The 22,660-nt window shown below is 36.5% G+C and overlaps 1 protein-coding gene across 1 annotated transcript in view; it reads right to left on the reverse strand.

Annotated features, from left to right (window-relative positions):
* Nucleotides 1-22,660, reverse strand: part of SETD3 (SET domain containing 3, actin N3(tau)-histidine methyltransferase) — a 61,974-nt gene that overhangs the window by 23,735 nt on the left and 15,579 nt on the right. Inside the window, exons 2-6 of the mRNA XM_056494227.1 lie at nt 14,255-14,364; nt 12,590-12,682; nt 9,410-9,558; nt 8,219-8,291; nt 7,424-7,680 (exon numbers count right to left, since the gene is read on the reverse strand). Of these exons, the coding sequence (XP_056350202.1) occupies nt 7,424-7,680; nt 8,219-8,291; nt 9,410-9,558; nt 12,590-12,682; nt 14,255-14,357 (675 nt within the window). The 5' untranslated portion in view covers nt 14,358-14,364. The remainder of the gene's footprint in view (nt 1-7,423; nt 7,681-8,218; nt 8,292-9,409; nt 9,559-12,589; nt 12,683-14,254; nt 14,365-22,660) is intronic.

Below are 22,660 nucleotides of genomic sequence, written 5' to 3' on the forward strand. Positions count from 1 at the left end.
AAAATCAGGAATTTGGCACATGTTTGCAATGTCTAAACCACCTTACAGAAGATACACTAAGTGGTACAGTGCAAGCATACTGTCAATCTTCAATCTGCTGCCAGCAAAACAGATTAATACAATATTTTGGCATTCACAGAGAAGAAAAACACAGAAAAGCATAAATATATTTCATTATTAACTGCCTATTTATTTATTATTGATCAAGAAAAACAACTTGGGCATTGAAATCCAGACAAAGCAAATTAGATAGCAACACTATTTTTACCTTTGCAACTGCCCACTCAATGTAATTTTAAATCTCTCCTTAAGGTGACATGCATAGTACAGAAGTAAACAAAAGGAAAATATTTTACAGGGTTTACAACTGTGCCATCTTTCTTCCATCCATTTTTCACAGTGTTGCTGACATCATTTCTAAAAAAAAGTTATTTGAGTGGTATGCCAATGAGGATAAATCAAGCAGGGAGGAAAACTGAGAATCCTAAAGACCTACCTGGTACTGAAACAAAATGGAATTCTGTTTCAAATACATTTGCTTTGACTGCAATATTCTCTATTGCATCAACTTGAAAATAATAAATTCCTTCTGATTACTTCAATAGAGTGTTTTAAAAAAGTATATTTGTCTGCATTCAACTCAAATATCATTTAGCACACAAAAGTGAAATGGTGGTGTCTTCAAGCCAAGTATAGAGAGACACCAGATGTTCTACTTCATGCTGACCTGGAAAATCATATGCTGATTGGAATAGGATAGATTAAAAACAACACAGAAAAATAATATAAGAGCAGCCCAAGTCATATTGAAAGCATCACCACAACTTCAAAAATTAGTATAAAAATTATGCTAGAGATGTGAAATCTCACCTAATATACCCAATATTGAAGAGTCAGACATGATACCAGATTTTAAAGATGCTATAGCATTATTTTGAAATCTAGAACTTGATGTGTTAAACATCCTAACTAAAATGATATTCCAGTCCCCAACAGCTAATGACTGGATTTTAGAATTTCATTCACGCTAAATCAATTAGTCAAATTTTATATTAATAATATATGAAATTTAGTATCTGATCAAAAGGGATTACAGCCTCCAGGAAATTAAGTTCTCTGTCCAGTACTGCACACAAACAGATCAAAACATCTTCGGATAGATTACTGCAAAGCTTATGTTCACAATGGGACTAGAACAACACTTTCACAAACAGTATCCAGATGTCAATACAACCTAGTCAGAAAACTGTTTGACAGTGTTCCTGTGAAATGCTGAAAGCAATACAGATAATACTGAAAAATTATTAACAGCTTCTACCAAAGAGATTCTATTTTAAAAAATATTAAAAAGTGTGACTCATGGGGCAACTTCTGCCTTCTTGAGTAAGAGTAGCTTGACAGAAGGAAAATAAAGCACTAGCCAAGTATTTGCTCATTAACTTTGCAAAGAAACATAAAACTGAGTCAAAGAAAATAAGTTTACTTGCTAAAATGTTAACTTAAATAGGTGAGTTTGCTTTCTCCATTCAGTTAGAATTTTAGAATTAAACTGATCCTTCTTGTACTGGGGAGCCCAACACTGGATGCAGTACTCTGGTTGTGTCTGAGTAGAGAAGGCTCACCTCTCTCAACATGCTGCCAACAATCCTAATGCAGCCAGGATACCATTAGCCCTTTTCTCCTGAAAGGACACATTGGTGGCTCATGCTCAGCTTGTCCCCCACCGTAATAATGGGATTATTTCACTCCAAGTGCAGGACCCAGCACTGCATGCTAAACATCAATTGGCAGCCCATTTCTCCAGCCTGTCAAAGTCCCACTGGATGGTACATTACCAAGAACTGAAGTGAGGCTGACAGGCTTGTAATTCCCGGGTCATCTATCCTGAGGATAGAAGGGACATTTGCCTTTTTCCAGTCCTCAGGAATGTCTCCCATTGGAAGAGACCTTTAAGGGTCACCTAGTCCAACTCCCCACTGTGATGAACAGGAACATCTTCAACTAGATCATGGTTGCTCAGAGCCCCACCCAACCTGACCTGGAACAGGACATCTACAGGGCGTCTACAACCCCTCTCACAACCCTGCCAGTGTTTCAGCACTCTTATTGCAAAAAATGCCTTCCTTAGGTCCAGTCTAAATCAACCCTCTCTTAGTTTAAAACCATTACTCCTGGTCCTCTTGCAACAAGCCCTGCTAAAAAGTTGGTTCCCATCTTTTTTAACTATGGAAAGGCTGCTTTAAGGCCTCCCTGGAGTCTCCTCTTCTCCAGGATAAACAAGGCCAGCCCTTTCAGCATTTCCTCACAGGAGAGGTGCTTCAGCCCTCTGATTATTTCTGTGGCCATCCTCTGGAATCTCTCCATGTCCTTCCTATGCTGGGGAACCCAAAGCTGGCTGCAGTACTTCAGGTAGGGTCTCACCAGAGCAGAGGGATTGAACCCCCTCTCTCAACCTGCTGGCTACACTGCTTTTGATGCAGCCCAGGGTAAAACTGGCTTACTGAGCTGCAAGCACAAATTGCTGGCTCATCCATCAGCACTCCCAAAGTCCATCTCTGCAGGGCTGTTCTCAATCCCTTCAACCCACAGCTGTATTGATAGCATGGGTTGTACCAACACAGGTGCAGCACCTTGCACTTTCCCTGTTGAACTTCATGAGGTTCCCAAGAGCCCACTTCTCAAGCTTGTCCAGGTACCTCTGGATGGCATCCCAGTACTTGGGACTCCTAAAGGCCAGTCTTACCAGTAAAGTAAGGCATTTGGTACCCCAGATTTTTACATGTTTTATGTCATGGCCCCCACTCCATCCAGCAGCAGGCCCACATTTCCCCTGGTCCTCCTTTGGTCACCTATGTACTTATAGAAACTCTTTTGGTCACCTGTGATATCCTTTGAAAGATGCAATTGCTGCTGGGTTTTAGCTTTCCTAACCACATCCCTGGATGATTGGACAATGTCTCCATATTCCTTCCGGGTTATCTGTCCCTGCTTTCACCATGAATGCAAGTAGCACCTCTCCTCATTGGCCCCTCCATTGCCTGGGTGAGAAAGCTCTCCACAAAACTCCTGCACTGCTTATGCCCTGCTGTGTTGTTACTTTAACAGATACTGAAGTCCCCCCCATGAGACCCTGCAAATGTGAGGCTATTTTTAGCTATCTGTAGAAGGCCTTATTCACTTCTTCCGTCCTCCTGATCAGACAGCATTATAGCAGAGGTCCACTACAATGTCAACCATATTGAGGTTCAGTTTCTTTTTATTTGGATGGCTTTTTTTCACACTTCCAGACAGATAACTTGCTGGTGCTCTTCAGAAAAAAATAATGTGGTCCCTCAGTGGTCCAAAGACTACAGGCTGAAAACACTGTGTGAATCAATGCCAAACTACCATTCTGGACAGTCCCACAAAACTGGTGTTTTTTCCAGCATATGAGAGGCAGCTACATACATGTACTACTTACTCAGAGTGCCACTGAATGCATTGCAAAACCTATGGTTAGCTAATGGGTTCTGCTGGTTTTGGACTTATCACTTCAAAGATTTTAAAAGTCAACTAAAGTTATAAAATTGTCTTTTATTTAGGCAGATAGTAAACAGCCTTTACTACAGCTGGGGAAAAGATACAACACTGCTTCAAACCTGTCATGTTCAAAATGTAAATCGTTTGGACACTTCCACCTTCTCTAAGTGCATTCCTTCTCTTCATATCTTGTTTTGATTCTCAAAAACTTCTCTGTAGCTGACTACAAACAGGGATAGAGGTGCACCTGAAAATCAAACACAAAGACCACTGCATATTCTTTTTAAAAAGCTTAAATTTGACTGTATTTTCTTTAGGAATATAATCTCACTGTGATGGTCTGTAAACTATATGGCTCCCTCTTGTGTCTATTATACCACATTTCAGTGGACAAAAAATTTTTCACATTAAGCAATAAATATTTGGGCTTTGTTCACCCTTCTGCAGGCATGCAGTGCTTATAAATGTTAAGGAAGTCACAGACATACCTTCCTTTCTCTTCCCCCGAGAAGAGAAAACCCTGCAGCCTACAGATTTCTCTTTGAAACAAACTATTAAAAAAAAAAAAAAACTTGCAAACTACAAGTCTGAAGCAATGAAAGTAGTCTTTTGACCATTCCCTGTATTTTGATACCAATGCAGAGGCCAAATGCACTGTTAAAGTACATCTGCAACAACTTTTAACTATTTTTTAGTTATCAAATTACATATGTTTAGAGAGGTGTCAGTATGGTTTATAGAGCCTGGCTAACATGCTCAAGAGTTTATTTTTGTCTGCTCAACATCCCACCTGTTTCTGCTTATCGAACCAGACTACAGTTTAGCTTGCAACAGCTGTGAAATTCATAAATCTGCCCATTCTTCATGTGCAGCCAGACTAAGCACTTGGAGAAAGAGTCAGAACTGCAGCAATCACCCTGATGGAGAAGCTAAGGAAATAAAACAAAGCAGCACTTCTCAAACCATGCTGGAAACTGCACACCTATCAGAAGCTAAATTATTTTAAAAGCAGTCTAGCGATCCTATTTGTAAAGAAAAAAAGCATTTGAAGACAGGACCCGTTAACCCTTTTATCCCCACCACCATTAGAAATATTTTCTAGACTAAAAATGTTGCAATTAAAATATTTTGCCTTCACAAAGTTGTCCCTTTTCTAGTATTTTCAAATAACAAAAAAACCCATCTTTTATTTCAAGATGCTGCTAGCATTACTCCCTGCAGTAGAACAACTATCAATAAACTAAACATAGTTTTAAGATCTTTGTATCACAAAAAATGCATTTCTACTTAAAAAAAAACAAAAAACAACTTTAAAAGGTATTTGTACTTTAAAAATATATTAGTCAGCATACTGAAAGCAATATGAAAATCCTGGTCACACCAGACAGTTTTCATTAGGACACTTTTACTAAAGCAGTAGTAGTACTGAATGAAATAATGGTATACGAAAAGCTAAAAAAACTTCATTTCATCAAGCTTGTACAGCACACAGCCTTTCATAGATAAGTGGGTTTGCTTTGCTTTTTTTATTTTTATGACAAATTTTTCTTTCGCTGTTTCTTCCCTTTTCCATCTGCTCATGAATTACCCTTAGCATTAGTATTTTGTGGGTCAATTTTGTTCTCAAAATGGTATGAGTACATGCAAGCTGATACTAAAATTAATTTCAGCTTTTATGAATAAGGAAAAAAAATAGTACTTTGTTTTAGGGAAGAAAGACTCCTATTTTTTCTTTATGAACTTTTTACCTCCACCACTTCATAAATTACAAGCTCTTTTTTTTTGAGAGCAGAAACAGAAATAAAAAAATTAAACTTTTCCATAAGTTTTCATCAAAAACATTAATAACAGCTACCCAATACATACAGTTGGCATTCCTGGAGCCAACTGAATTTATCTAACTTTCTAATGTGAATAGTAGTATTTGCTGAATAGTAGTAAAGAAACATTCAGCTGAAATTGTGGTTACATGGTAGTGCTGAAGTAAGGCACCAAACAACCAGAACCCACTTAAATTTTAACTGATATTTATTACCTCTCATTCTACAAAGGAAAGTAAATAAAGCAAATGAATCCTACCTGATCTACCTTCATGCTCATGGTTCAACAATGTGAAACAACTGTTACAGAACAAGATATATAACAAGAACACAAGACAAGCAATTAAAGGATTAGTCAGAAGAACAGGAAAAAAAAAAATCAATTTAGTTTCCTGACCATTCTGCATTTCAGGGTTTTGTTTTGTTTTTTTTTTTTAATTAATGTTGCAGTCACATAACCTCTCACATAATACTACTAGTGCAGGATTAGTCAGTGAAAATGATGGAACTGGTCATAGTGATAGTTCAACTGATTCAGATCTGAAAATAACTGCAAGAGCAAGAATAGCAGCTAGAAGAATTGGATAATATTCCACAATATTCTGCTAATAACTTGTTAAAAACAGTAGACCTTTTAAGGGTGGAAAAAAAAAAAAAGTTCTAAAGCATAACATTTAGAAGCTCTGTTTGATCAGGCAGCATGTTTTGAGAAACTAAGTGAAGGCTGTAAGGCCAAGTGTGGACTGGCAGTCTAGGATAAGACACAGCAAGAAAAAAGAGTTGGCTGAACTATCATTTCCTGAATTGTGACACCTGGAAGGAAGAATTCAGTTTCCTTCTGATATCAAAGCCACTGTTTCTAGCTTATTCCTTGTGCATCTGATTTGGCTTCCACCTATCATTTTCAATTACTTAGTTTTCAAAATGTATCCCTCTGCTCCTAATACTCTGTAAATGGAATTTGTGTTTGAAACATATTCAGTTCTTGAAACACCCAACACTACACAAAATAATGTAACTTTTGTTGAATTAAAACAGTTGATATAAAAGCTTTGGAGCTCTGGTAACAATAAAGAAGAACAGAATTGCCTTGTGTCTTCCAACCTCTCCCATGGCCAAACAAAATCTCTCTAGATCACACATTTGGGGAGATTCAGTACACAGAGCCATACATTTTTTTATACAGATTGTTCCACAAAAAGCTTTGGATGTTTGGACATTGAGCATTACCTTGAGAACAACACATCAACATCCTCTTACAACATTACATCTAGATATCAGTCAGAACAACAAGAGTTCTGTTAGAAACTAGGTTTAAATCATTCAGAACACAATGAAAAGTTCATCCATCTCAAGCCTCTCCATACCCTAAATGTTACCAGATGGGTTTATCTTTATATTTGAAAGCAATCAAAATAATTACACTAAACAGAACAGAAAACAACAGTTAATCCACGTTCATTGGAAATACAACATATGCAATGGTTTTATTCTGTCAATTAAAAATTTGAATTTTACTTTGTTAAGTGCAAAATACATATTTTTCAAGGAATCAGAGAGGCAGAGGTTGTAGATCTCTGCAGATCATGTAAAAAAGTTTCCAACCCACAAACTTCTAGAGACTGGCAAGATGAAAGCAGTGACTGGATCATTCCTTACCTCCTTTTCCCCAGAACAAACAAATCCAGTTCCCTTAGCTTCCCATATGGATAAAGGGCTGAAGCAAATTACATCTTAATAGTCCCCCTGTGGTCTCCTTCCAGTTTGTCAACAAGTTTCCAGTTTGTCAACATCTCTTTTGCACTGGTGGGCCAAAAATTGTACAGTATTCCAGACAAAGCCTCACCCATTTTTAAACAAAGGGCAGTAATCGTTTCTCTCAACCAAATAAATACATTTTTATATATGAGCCTACTGAACTGCAAAATTCTAATAGTGGTTCAAACAAACATCAGCACATTGTTCTAATGATTCAGACTTTTAAGGGCAATATACTTGTACTATTATACAGCATCACTCTTTTCACACCATCCACAATAAGGATCATGAGAACAACATGTATATAGTATATTGAAGATTCTTACCTGAATAATTTTGTAGAAGTAGGCATACTGCCGAGCTGTATTTTTATATTGGCTAAAAACATCATGTATGGCCTGAGTTGATTGAAGATACTGTACTTCATCTTCTTCAAAATAGAGAGGAGTATCATATTCACTGGGGAGAGTCTGGATGTAGGGCATCCAGAAAGAGCTGGGGTTGGCTCGCTCACAAAGGAGATGGAATGCCAATGTTATATTGCCCATGGCTTGAAGAATTCGATCTTGAGAGTACAGAGATCCTGAATTAACCAAGAAAGGTGAGGAACTAAATTGATTCTCCATGGAAAAGAGCATCCTAGATTTACTTTAAATTAACATGATTAAATAATAGTAAGCACTTAACAAAAAAAAAAAAAAAAAAAAAAAAAAAAAACCTTTTCAGGTTTCTAAAATATTTAGCTGCCTACACTGTACAAAAAACTGTAAGTTTTTTGACACAGCAAATGCCTCGTGTACAATTTAATGACAAAACTAGAACAATATTCTCAATACCTCAGAACATTTTTATCTCCAAGTATTATACAAGCTACATGATATGTGTCCAAAATAACACACACACTTGTGGAAGATATCCAGTGCACTCTGCCAGAAACTAACCGGGAAATTAAATTCTTTCCACTGCCACTTCAAGTTTCTAAGTATTCCAAACCTGATGGCTGGCATGATAGGCAAGCCCTGTAATAAAGAAGATCAGCTAAAAAAAGAAAGTCTCCTACTGAAAGATCAAAGATCCCATAAATATTAATTTCTTTCTTAAGAAGTTCCTTGAGTTCTTACCCAAGACTGAATTTTTAGCTGACTCCACCGTCATCAACAGTTTTCTAGGAACCCACAGAAACAATTCTTCAGCCTACAGAAAGCAAAGAAATGCAACAGAGGGTCAGTTAGCACTTTTATGACATGTCAAGTGTCTCAAATATACATCAACTTTAAATTACAAGCTGTTCACATTATTTTTTTAAAATCAAAATTATTCTGAATCAAAATTCTTCCTTCTCTTCCACTGCAAATTGAACAAACAACCTGTGATTCATATTGTGGTTAACCAAATGTTTCAATCTGCATTACACAAAACTTTAAACACAGATACTCAGATACAAAATAAAGTCCTTCCATTTTGGAACTGCTAATATGTACAACACAACCTTAAAGCTACCAGATACATTCTATTGCTAAGAATTACAGGATCATATATTTTCTCACAGTAGAGTTTTTTCATATTGGCTCTTTTTATTCTAGAAGAACTGTTCAGGATTTCTATCAATATATTAACTGTGTGCTAATGAAGCTCTTAAACAATTGTACTATGCTCATTTTCTAATAGTCTTTCTACAACAGCTGATTGGTCTTCAAAGCTGTTTCCCACCTACAAAATGGGAATGGAAAGACATTTTTAAATGCTTACCTTTTAACACTTAGCTAACTCCTTATCTGATGATTCAAAAAATCCTTTACAATTATCATAATTTGTGGATTTTTTCATTTTCACTGGAAAACAGGTATAGCAAACACCCTTTTCTGAGACAAAAAGACCAATTCTTTAAAAGAAGGGACATGAATGAAGAAGAGAAGAGACTAAATAGGTATTGCAAATACCTCTTTTTCAGGCAAAAACTTTTTCAGTTCTTTAAAAGAAACATGAAAGAAGAGAAGAGACTAAATGGTTAGAAAACATGGAATAAAGGGATACATCAGGGTGGTAGAGTATTCTGGTGATTAGGTAAAGAGTATAGGCAACACAGAGGAAAAAAAAAGATTGATTAAAAATTTACAGTACAATCAGTAGTCATCAAAAATAATACTCAATTTTATCAATAACTATCAATAATTATTCTCAAGTACACAGAGTTGGTAATGTTTCAGAATAGCAAAAGCAGTTAAAAAGGGGGAAAGGGTGAGCATTTCAGAGCTCTGCAGATATATTTCAAATATGATTTTCTAATCTAAGTCAAATGTTCACATGCTCACCTTTATCTCTCTTGTTGCTTTCAAACCAAATCCCTCCTCTTCAAAGTTAGCTATTTCAAAACCCTCTGTGGATGCTCCATTTTCAGTTGCCCACTTGAGCAATTCAGGGAAATAGTCATCTCTTTTTCCATCAAAGACAACAGACAAACCTATACATACAATTTATTAAAAAACAAATGCAGAAATAAGAGGATCCAGAAAGACTGAAAAGCTCAATACAGAAGCCTATGTAAAAAAGCTATCTGTTATTGCACAGCAGAGCTACTTTGAAGTAGCTGAGTCAGAACTGGTCTCTGTTAAGCATTACTCAATACTATATAAATGTCATACCCATTTTTTATCAAATTCAATATTGTGCCAAATTGGCTTACCAGTCATCTTAAAAATGCAACTGCCCAAACTGTGCACTAACGAAACATGAAACTCCCCTCTTCTTCCCCTTGTAATAAAAGCCAAAGTACTTCCAATCTTAATATCAATGATAAATGAAATCACCACAACATGTTGATACAGACAAGGAAGAATTTGAGAGGCAAGCTATAATTTCATTAATTCAGCACTGCAACTGATGATAAGCAGATCTTGAGTTCCTCCTTTCACATACAAGGCAGTTAGCCTTTTCCTGTAGCATATGGATCTACTAAAATATCTGAGGATAGATCTAAAATATCTAAGGATCATCCTCGTGACATCACAGAGCTCATCCAAATTTTTACACTTTGCTTCTATAATGGCATGTGGTCCACCAGTGAAATCCCAAGCCTCATTCATTTCCTCAGCTTTCTACTTTACTGTGAATTCATTTGAATATCTGTGTAATAGTTCCTGGCTATACTCAGCCATCTCCTTTTGTACCTCTTCATCTCTGTGTGTTCTCTTCAATCCAAACTCTGGAGTCAGACCACATTAAAAGTGTCCAAAGGCCCCCAAAATGCTCAGGCCATTTTTTGAGTGACAAAATGTCATCAGCAAGATGCTTTACATCCAAAGATATTTTGGCTAAGCACAGGGAATAAAATACATTTTGAGATTAAAATTATTTCAGGGAAGTAACATTAGTGTATTTAAAATATCCCCTCTTCCTACCTCCAAATTTTACATTTCAAGGCCCAGAACCAAACAAATCTGTAGTTAACTTAAAAGTACAAGTAACATTTAAAACTTTCATCCTTGATGATGCAGTATAAAATTTATTAAGTATTTACAAAGGACTTTTTGGAATGTAATGACCTCACAAATCTGGTAAGACTCATTGCATAGTTTCTACAGAACTTGGTAGGTGTTTATACTGTCTAAGACCTTGCTCTTTTGATTTCAAACTTTTGCTAATGTGTAAGAATACTGGAAGCTTTCAATATCCAGCTTGTACTTGGGACCATTCTTCATCTCTGAAATTCTACTTCTCTTCCTTATATACAGTGTGGACCAATACTTCCCAAATGTTTCCAAATTAAAGAGAAGACTAGCTCCTTTAAATTATAAGCACCATAAATTGTTTCTATATGGAATTAAATACAGCTGTACTGATGAATAACTATATTGAAAAGTAGCTTTTTTTAAGATTTTGCTAATGAGTCAAAGAAGGAAAACTTTAGAAATTAAAAATACTCTGTTTTCAAATTAAGAGTTTTCTATACTGAAGATTATTCTAGTTCACATTCTGCAACCCCATGTTCTAGTCAAGAAAAGCACAGAGTACAATACTCTTGGCAATATACATTAAGTTGTACATCTCAGAGCTCCCAAAAGGAACTTCCTCTGCTAACTGTCTAAAGCCTTTATTAAGTTAGCAAACTGTGCAATATTAACTACTGTGTTCTGCTAAAAATAGTCTTGAAAGAAGCCATACTGCTGCTACTCACTATGTACAAAAAAATGTTACATGGAAAGACAATTGTATGTCAATAGCAGTGTGGTTAGCAGGTTTTTTTATCTCCCAAAGAAAAGAATATATTCTATTAACATGATACTCTTACACTAATTCTACCATCTCTGCCAGCAGCATCTTCCTAATGGATAGTTTAATCTTTCTGGTACAGAAGAAAGATACAGCGAAGAGGCCAACCCCAATTCTAACTCTGCTCTTATTAACCTGAATTATGACTTACTTTAACACATATATTACATCATAAAAACCTGGACATGTACAGTAAGTTTACAGAAGTCATGCCACAGTTAAAGAATAGACCAAGTTCATGTCTGCATCACTACAGAATGCAGTCACTCAAACAGCATTATTTATTCTTCCATATACCCTCTGCCAAAAAACTGATGTTCAGAGGCTTGTTAAGCCCTTTCATGGAGTAATATTTTTATGTATCAGTCAAAATATATTAAAAACAGGTGTGAAAGGGGAATTTCAAGCCTCTAAAGTATTTGCTCTATCAAGTAAAGCCACGAACCAGTCAAGCTCCATTTCTATGTAGTCTGGCTTTCTTGCTATTACTGTATAAATACCAGAGAAGAAAGAATTGTTTAGGACTTTTTCAGGTATGTCCAGCCCAAATCTACTCATTGCAATTTTAAAAAGTTATTTCTCAGTCATTAAAATACATCAGTCATAAGAGAGGTTAATTTTACTAAAAATATATGAAAAGCAATTTTCCTCCAAATATAACAAAATTAATATTAAAAAATTGTTAGCAAGACGTTACAGACCATAATAGAAGAAAACGGGTCTAGTATGAAAAAGAAACCTTAACTTTGGAAAACTGGCAATAAAATTCCTCATTAACTTTGAGATAATAATAATTTCCTTATTTTGATTATGTGCTTCATTTAGAGCACATGGACTTATTAGCTGATGTATTTATTTTGTGTATTTACATATTTTTGTCATTACTTGATGTCTGGACGTTGCATTGCTGAAACTGTTTCAACATCCAATAAAGTCTTGATATATAACAGTTACAAATTTAAATTCAGAATGTTCATATTTAGAGGCAGAGCAGCAGACCATGCAATCAGGAACCAAGGCAGCCTTATCTAAGGATTTTTACTTCTAGTACTTCAGATTGTGATGAGAAAATATCAAGCTCCTTTTTCTACTTATCAGACAGCATTCTCACAAGATCATCTGTCTGTGATAATCATTCAGAATTCTGAGTATTAAAATGGTTAATGTCAGTGGTGAAGCCTACCTGAACATTTCAGAAACACTCGCAAGTGTTTCACATTTACCTTTTTGCTTTTTGCGGATTTTCTCCACAAGCGACCGGATCTGTACGTATTCTTCCCATTCCTTACCAGGACCTGGGGGAGGACTGCTGCATTCTGGAAATAAAAATGTTTTCTTTAATTAAGTACATAATATACATATATATGCACACACACATATATATTCTAACCTCAGAACTATGGTTTTACAGTAACTTAACAGAACCCCAGTATTATTTGTCCTTCAAATATGTTGACATGGCAAATGAAACAATACCCACTGTTATAAACATCCCATTATATGGCAGGTAATTAATTTATACTTTTGAAATATTCACAATATAATTAATTTTATTTTTAATATTTTTTCAGATATAAGAAATAGCAAATGTCTAAAAAGCTTGGAAGAAAAAAAAGGTAAACAATCAGGCCATTAAGTAAATAATATCCCACATAAGACAAACAAGAAAAAGGTGTCTGTTTTCAATAATTCAAGCAAAGCACTCTGTCTACATTAGCTGGCTTGCCATCACTGTTGCTGTAATGAAAGCAGATGATAATAGCAGAGCATACCTTAATTAATTGAGAAAGTTGCTGGTACATATATTTGACCTGCCTAGTCAATACTGTTTTCATAGATGCACAAGTACTGGAGGAATGAGCAAAGGAACACAAAGCCATGCTTTAGCTTTAGGTTACATCCACAGTGTCTCTGCCAATATTCTAAATGTCAGTGTGTGGATTTCTTGACTTAAGCCATGTAAATCCAAGTGGACAGCTGAAGATTACCTTCCTCAACTGACTTGAAAAATCTTAGCATTGAATAAAATATGGAAGCTTGACAAAAAGAACAGCTGATACAGCAAATTAGATCAACATTTTATTTTTGGTAGCAAAGCAGAGGCCAATTGTAGCATAAGCATTAAACTGCTTTGCCAACTCCTTGTCTCCTCTTCAAGAGCAATGCTAACAAAAACTTTAATTTTTCTAGGGCAACACTTAGATGCATCCAGAATATGAAAATCTGGACTTGTGTTTCAAAAAGAACTGTATCACAGCACAGTTATTAATGACAGTAGAGTCAATCATTGTATGAAATTATGCTCTGCTTTTCACATTTACTAGAAATAACGGATGAGTTCCAAGTTCCTCAACAACTGCAACAATCTTTAGTCTATACATGAGAGCTTAGCACCATGAAAAGCTTCCAAATAGCAACAACAGCAAAAAATTCATCTAAGCAACAAAAATATCTGTCAAGTTGACCTGACTTGTATTACTGCTTCCTACAGTAATACCCCTACCATAGTATAAGCTCGAAGTACTGTTCAACTGATAAATGGAAACAGTGCAATTCAAGTTTACAAGGAAAACATTTTTGATAAAGCTTCAATGCCAAGTTATCTAGTTGTTTAAAAGTCTTACCTCACACAGTATTTATGCTTGTTTTCAGATGAAAAGCTAAATGCTGCCACAAATATGGTCTGTCCAATAAAGACATATCTAAATAAGCCAATGATAGCATATATTAACAGAGATAGTTTCATATGTATCTCAGAGTATCTATCTTAAACACTCTGAAATAGCAAGCTTGGCCACTAACAGAAAAAATACAACTCAGAAAGAAAATGTTTTTGAGTGGTTTGCACACCATCCCCTTTCCCAGAGAGGCATAAAAACAAAACTTACTTTGCAATAACTCATTAATTAGATTCAACATTTCCTTAGGAGATACTGTCGCTGTGGCTCCTGTACCTGACTTCTGAGTTTTTACTCGGCTCTTCTTCCCCATCTTCCAACTAAAACAGATTAAGAAGCACACTGTCACCAATTACAATGAAACAAAACCTAAGTATGAATGAACAAGATCTTCTTTCACTAATCATGTGAAAAAGAAAAGAATGAGAAATGATTTGTCGCACATATGTATGTGCAAGTATTTGCATGGCCTGACTGGAAGAGCCATACAGTGCAATCTGAAGCAATATTTCATGTAGTTGCACATTAATTACTTCAGGGTAATTAGAAACTAGAAATCTTTGAGACAAAAAGAAAAATTAATCTAATCACATGCAAATTCATTAGTTGTGAACAAATATTATGGATTCCAAAGTATTCAGGCTATAGAAAACCAGGTTATTTTATCTCATCAGCTGCATGGCCAATAGCAGCTGAATTAGTATTTTGACTGTATGTTACATAGTAATTCAAAATGAATTGAAAATTAAGTATTCCATTTCAAAATAAAATCAAAATACCATCTGTATATCTTTGCTGCAGCTTCTTGTGATTCAAGGCAATTAGTTAAAGAAAACTTATTTTCAGTTCCCAAAGTAAATGGAACATCATCTTAGGCTGGTATTCCAATATTAAGTGCCCCTTGTTCTCATGCAGGACTTAAATCACACAACACCTCCTGGAAGAGTAGTGTAGTAAGGTGTGAAATATCCAGGGAATTTCGCACATGCACAGGGAGCAATTTCTGATGCTGGCACTGAACAGGCTTCTAAGGGAGGGGTTGTGCAGGATCTGGTACTCATGAATAAGGAAGAACTGCTCACGCATAAGACAGCCAACTGCCTTGGATGTAGTAATTGTGAAACTGTAGTGTAAGTCTTGAGAAAAGAAAAGAAAGGAAAAAGCAGAAGACTCTGGACTCACTGCAGTAGACATGCTGAAAGAAAGGTAATCAGAATGATCTGGGAGGTGATAAACGAGTCCATGACAGCCAGTTATCTTCCTGGACTCTCTTCTCTGAGCACAAAATAAGCCTTCCCAACATGAAAGAAAATCAGCAGGCACAGCAGGAGGCCAGCTGACTGTACACAAGACTCCTCACTGACAGAGCTCAGATGGAACAGAAACATAGGTAAAGTGGGACTGAGGACAGGCAGCTGGAAGAGAATATAGATGCACTGTCTGGGCAAGCAGACAATGAAGGAGGGAGGCCAAAGCTTGTTTGGAGCTAATATTGAAGATGAATAGGAAGGGCAAGAAAAGCTTTTTACCATGAGCAGAAGACACAGTGGGGAAAGTGTAATTCAGCTGCTAAATCAGGAAGCTACCTGGTGATGAAAGGTATAGAAAAACTTGAGACACCTAGCACTTTGGGCGTGGTCTTTACCAGCAAGGGCTGGTATCAGGTTTACCATATTTCTGCATCTAGTAGCAAAGTTTGAGGGAGAGGAGCTACCAAGTCAAAAAGTTATCTAGGTAAGCTGAACCTATGCAAGTACGTCAGATCAGATGGGAGACATCCAAAGCACTGAAAAAACTAGTTGATGTTTCTGGAAGGCTGCTGGTCACCATCTTTGAAAAGTCTTGGTAATTCTCATTAATTAAATTCATTAATTCTCTTAAAATCAAACAGAAAGCATCCAACTGAAAAGCAAGGTGGAAGCAGGAAAGAGTAAAGGATCTAGAAAACTAGAAAGTAGTGAGTCTCATCTCATTTGTTGTACAAAAGGTAGAATGAGTTCTAAAAGGAAGGTATTTCCAGCCATGATGGACATAAATGTGACTAGGATCAGAAAACAGACTTGTAAAGGCAAACCCTGCAGTGCCTTAAGCAGAAGAGTAAGTGGCTTCAAAGACCAGGGAGAATTGGTGGTTGCGAGTGCTTTGACTTATGCAAGGTTTTTAACACTATCTTCCATAGCACCCCAGTTATTAAACTGAGGAGACTTGTACTGAATAGGCAGCAAAAAAATTCCTTGAATCATGAAGTTCAAAGAGTTTTGGTAAATAATCCTTTATGTCAACTGAAAAGGTGCAGTATTTCTCAGTAGACAATACTGGCCAACATCACCAGACTTGGATGCTAGGACAGAAAGGATCCTCAGCACATTTACAGATGATATAAAATGGGAAAAGCAGCCAAGACATTGAAGGGCAGGACCAGCATTGAGAAGGATCTCGACTAACTGGAGGAAGAAGCCAGAAGTGACTTTAAGTTATACAAAGATAAAGTATCCTGCTTTTGGGAAGGAAATGATCATACACAGAACCATAGCTGCAGACTGGACCAGCAGCAGCTCTGCAAAAAGGGATTTGGAGACTCCAGGAGACAGCAGTTCAACAAAAGCCAGCACCCACAAACGAGTGAAAAGTAACTGCATTTTGAGCAGCATAAGCAAGAGCATAAGCAGCAGTCAAGAGAAGCAATTATTCCCCTCTGATTGCACTGGTGAGGCCATACATTCAGTACTGCAGATTTGGGCCACACAGAGCAGGGTGTACTGACAAACTGGAGCACATCCAGAGGAAGGCCACTTAAAAGGGCTAACATGCAAGATGAAAGACATCATTTGTTCAGTCTGGAGATGAAAATGAGTCCACTACTGCCTTCATCTATGTGACAGAGAATTATACAACAAGTGAAGGCAGATTCTTCTTCAGCAAAAACTCAACAGGCAACAGACACACAAGGCCTCAGAAGAAATTCCACATAGACATAAGGAAACTCCTCACCCTGAGGGTAGTTAAGCACTGAACAGGATGTAGATTTAACAGCATCTTCAAGCAACCTTGGAGAATTCTAACATTTGACTTGGCAAGGCTCTAAGCAACCTGATTTATCTTTGGAGCTAAAGCAGAAAATGGAGCCTCTCAATCTCCAGATCTACTTTTTTTCCCTACAATTTCACATTATTGCAACTGAAGTCTTCACATCTGTAAGCAGTGAAGTACAGTGAAGTAGTCTGTACAGTAATATCTTCCTGTACAGCATAGAAGATTCTATGTGCAGTTACTTTGCAGTGAGATGGGAGAGAGACAGTCATGTCCACAACTTTAGACATCTCAAAGATTTTAAACACCTGCCTAAGTCATCAAGATCACCACAGCCCTAGCAGCTTTAAGGCACAACACACAGCACAGTAAAATCCATAAAATGCAAAAATCACTGTATAGAAGCAGTATTTTGGGCTCCAGGTGTTCTGAGCATTCTGTGTACATAAAAGGAATAATTTTATCTTTGGTCAGTGTAGTTAGCTGACCCAAAATTAAATGTTTCCTCTCATACGCTACCAAAAAGTTTTGTTCTTTGGTAACTGGTATTAATACTGCAATGTATTGACCAGCAGCTGAAAATTCTAGTGGGAAAGGTATATAATCTGGCTCCTTTCCATTATGATTAGAGAGAACAATAAACTACCAAGCCCAACGTTTATTTTAAATAGTAACTTTGAATGATCAGGAAACAAGCTAACATTGTTAACTTATTAACTCAAAAAGCTCAAAACTGATTGAAAAGCAACACCTCATAAAAGGGAAAAAAAAGTAAGACATTTTTTAAAGGGAAGGCAAGGAAACTGAGTCTTCCATGTTCTGACATAAAACATAGTGCAAGAACAAGACAAGCGCTGAGTAACAGAAACTGTGAAGTCCTGGGGCATATCCAGGTCCCCTGATTTTAGCACTCTCTGACAGATATATGTCAGAGGCTCAAACAACCCACCTGTGCTGCTTAATTTTATCAGTCCCCCTTGAGTTGCATAACTTACTTTCCCAATACAGTTTCTACCATGAAAAGCCCATACATGCAGCTGGTAAGGAGAGATCTCACAGATTCAGTGCGAGAACCACAGCCTGATCACATCTCTTGATGTTTGTGAATGAACACTGGACATCCTCTTGAAAGGTGTTGCTCTACCACAGTTAGTTACAGTTGATGTAAGATTTCTTAATATTTTTCAGCTCAGATGAAGGGGGCAGTAACACTCATTATGCATGTTGAATTCATAATAGTACCCATTGGAAATAGGATCAATATAAAAGGTCAACCTGCCATAACACAGTGTGAGACAAAGATAAAAAATAACAATACCAACAAAAAAATGAACTTAAACTTTATTTTCATGGTCTTCCCATTATACAGACTTTTCTTCTGGTTTGTTTTTCTCTCTACCCCCCAGCAGTTTTTTTCATGGTACATCCTTCACAAAGAGTTTATTTGCACATCACCTATTCACTTGAGTGTTCCCCTCTCCTATATGCCATCCTGACATATTTATTTTAGACTCTTAAGAAAAATCAAGTCAGATGTGTAATGAATCCAACAGCAGGATTGGAGATGAAGTCCAAAATCTTAAGAGCAAGAACAATGCAGTTCTGTGTTAATTCATACAAATGTTTTCTACATTCTGTCTAAGCACAAGTCCCTGCACCTTTAGAATCATCCAAAAATTAAAGCACTCAGTGTATTTAATAATAAAAATTATAAATTATGGCCTGTAATTTATATCAAGATACTCATAAGTATTAAGATATGTAGGTTGAAAAAATGAAATTAATTTGAAGGATTTTGTTTCCTCATTTCCAAGAATGAAGCAAGTTAATTGGGGAAAAACAATCTTAGCAAATGTTCTGTATACACGACCACCATTTTCTTTCCATTACTTTTTAAAAAGTCGTATTGAGAGGAATAATCTGTTTGAAATATAAACATCCATCAGCAAATTTATGAGAAGGAAAAAAAAGAAAACTGTGCACATATTATGAATGGAGATATGAAAAGTGCCACCATGGGGTCAGAACAACATTCAGAACATACATGAAGCTGTTCAAATATGGTACACAGTCAGCATTAATTTTTGAATTTTTCCTTGTATGAAACAAGCTAGTAGCAAAAATCTATTATTCCAATGAAAGCATTGCCAAGAATTATGTCTAAAGATAAAGATGATTTCAGAAGATGTGAACTTAAGTTTCCCAAACACGATGAAAAGGAAAATTTGAAGAATGCTTTGTATTTGTATCACCATCCTAGTTGAATATTGTTTCAGAGGCCAAAACCAAAAATCTAACTGAAACATGGTTTACACAAATAAGAAAGACACAAGATGTCTCAGCTACTACTAATGTTCAAATAACACACAGCAAACACGCCATAGAAAAAAACAAGTTCATTGAACGCAACTCACAAGATTGATGGCACCATAATCAGAAATGCATTTTTTCAGTACACTGCTACCAGCATATGAATATAAACAAGCTCTGTAACTATCTCTGCTCTCTCATTTGATACATGTATCCTGTCTAACTATTGCTTCTTAGTCATCAGAATTTCTACAGAGAAAATATTCTGCATGCATGATTAAATCAGCAAGTCTCTCTCACACACAGAAAAAAAGTAAAACCATTAAGATATCAGGTTAAGGAAGTATTTCCTTTTAAGGAATCATCTACCTTGATCAACACTGTACTTTTTGATTCAATTCCCAATCAGGAAAACAGGTTTCTACTTCCTACATACTTATCTTCATTCACTGTTCAGTTACATGAAACAGATACAACTATTTAAACTTAATGCATTTGACAGCTGTATTGTTTAGTGAGAGCCATAATTTGAAAGGATTTGCTGCTATACACAGCTGTCTAGAAAACATACTGCAAATACCAGCACAGTGAAGTATGTACCATTAAAAAGTCATACATTATTATCTTATAAAATATATAATCTAAGAATAGACTATGAAAGTTTTTTCAAATATTCTGAAATCTAACAGAACACTCCATCTAATGTCATGTTGGGGAAAAAAGTTTAGTTAAAGGAGTGCTCTGCTGTATTTAACCAGCAAATGATGGGTTATAATGATAGTGGGAGACCCAATATGGAGAGAGTAGGTGTGCTTCCTTTGTGAAGCTGCCTTTTGTAATTCAGTTCATGAAACATATTTTAGAGTTAAATTTCAATTTTAAAAAATCCCAGAATTCCAAGAAATATTTGTAACTTCAGGGAAAAAAACCAGTATCTTTTTCATTTTAAGAAAAATTTCAGACAAAAACTATCTATCTTTCTTTGCAAGACTAAAACTATTGTTTAGAAAAAAGCAAGGTATGAACCCTCTTTTTTACACAGGCATGAAAAGAAGGGGTGCTTGTCACTACCTGCATGAAGCAGCATATATATAATATAGCTGCACTACATGGAGAGAAAAAAAAACCAAAAATCCTTCAGATGAACCACAAACTTTATGAATGTCTGAAGAAGCAGCAGACATTTCAGTGGAAAAGCGATTTGAGTTTGTTTTTTTTTTCTTTTTGAGTTTGGCTTTCCGGTGTATTCTGGTGAATAGCTTTAAGTACTATGCCATGTTTTCTTTCAAATGAACATTGTTGAAAATTCCTGAAAGCATTCTCCAAAGAGCAAGTGCACTGACAGCAGTGATGAATAAGCTTAGTAATACAGAACACAGCCACATTTCCAAATATAGTGTATCAGCTGTCCTGACAAGAAGAACCATGCCAAAACTGCCAGCAAGGGGTGTAAATGATCCATCCCCCTCTCTAATACTGCTACCAAAGAGCAGTTCTGTTGGGTCAGACTTTGAACTGGTTTCCACATCACACACAAAAATAATATTTTAATGAGCTGTAAAATATGCCTCCTATTGACTTACAGCTTTAAAAAGGGAGCATGCTCACTAACAGCTGAGAAGTCTGAACAAAACCCCAGAAGTACTAAAGAACTGCCAAGAAGTGAATGCATTTTTTGTTGCTTTATTAAAAAAAAAAAAAATACTGCTTTAGCATTTTATTTAAGAAACCTAATACTTATGGTATTAGAGAATTTGACTTCATCACAGGACCACATTTCCTTATGGAAGCAATGCCAAGCTTGCATAATAAAATATAGATCTTTCCAAGTAATAGGTCAGAAAAAAAATTCCATTTAATCATTAACAAACCCCCTAGCTCTTCACATACACATGACAACCAAGAAGTTCACTGCAGCACTACACTGAGCCGCAGTCAGATTTGATAGGAAAAAAAATTGAAAAATCTATCATTAAGCACTGTAAAGACACCTACCTCTCCCTCTCTCTACTGGGTAAAAATACAGGTTTGCAACCCTTGTTTCAAAACTGTGAATATGATCATTGTGCTAAGTAAACACTATGTTAATTTTTAACTGTGCTGTTTTAAAAAAAATTTATCCTACATGATGCCGATTACATGGAGTCTGATTTGTTCTCGCTTTCTTCTCCAGTGGCATCAGAATCCCTGCAGTGTCTCTATGCACTAGTTGAATATTGTTTCAGAGGCCAAAACCAAAAATCTAGCTGAGATGCCAGAGAAAGCACTGTGCTTTCTGTTCTCTCCCCACACGACCACACGAGCCAGGCAGCATCTCCTTCTGCAGGTTTCAACAGAACTATGCACATTGGGAAAAACCCAATACAACTGTGCACATGGTCACTAACTGACAAACAGCCACGCAGGTGAACTATTTTCAACGTAGCTTTTCCTCTAGCCAGCAGGTCAAGCTCTGTTAGAGTACTCCCACTCCACCAAAGTTGATTGAAAACATCCAACAAGTTGATGGGTGAAATAGGACAAACTGAGCACCAAAGAGAACTGACTTATTTGCCTCAGCCAGCACTTTTTACTTTGCGGAGCCATAAACCAGCTACCCAAAAATTTGCCAGATTTTTACAACATCAACCAAGTTAGGAATTCCCGCAGCAAGAGTTACCTCTCCAAGTTTAACTTTGCTTCAAGGACTCAGTACATTTTAGTGCAGTATCTTAACACTGTTTCATCTTTAATTCAGATCCTTGTAGATGCCAATTACATTATGTTCTCATTATTACATAATAGTTACCACTCCATGCATCTACTTGGCACATACGGGCACAGATGGCAGAGGGGTGCAGATCTAGAATCTATATTAGAAGGATACATATGGGTAAACAAGGGCAGACAAGGAGAAGACAAGGGAATTCTCAAGCCATGCAAAGAGCAAGGAGAGGTGAATATTGTAGGTGGCTATGGGATATGTTCTTTGGCTGTATCGAAAGGGAGGACAGATGAGTGGGATGCACACAAATGAGGTCTGCAATTTCTTTTCCTAGTTTGACGGCCTAGCCTAAGTCCTTTTCACCTCTACTTCAGAGAGGGAAGTGTATCATCTCTTATATCAACATATGTTAAGAAGCCAGGGTCTTAAAGGACAAGCTTAATGCTCATAGGCAACTGACAGGAGCTCTCCAATCTGTATGTAGGAGAACACAATTTTACACTTGATATAACCAGTTTTACGCAGAATGTGATCTTTTGCTTCCACTGATCAAGTTTGGTTTTTTCTCCTAA

The sequence above is a fragment of the Oenanthe melanoleuca genome, chromosome 5 (assembly GCF_029582105.1).
Source record: "Oenanthe melanoleuca isolate GR-GAL-2019-014 chromosome 5, OMel1.0, whole genome shotgun sequence".
Lineage (NCBI taxonomy): Eukaryota > Metazoa > Chordata > Aves > Passeriformes > Muscicapidae > Oenanthe > Oenanthe melanoleuca.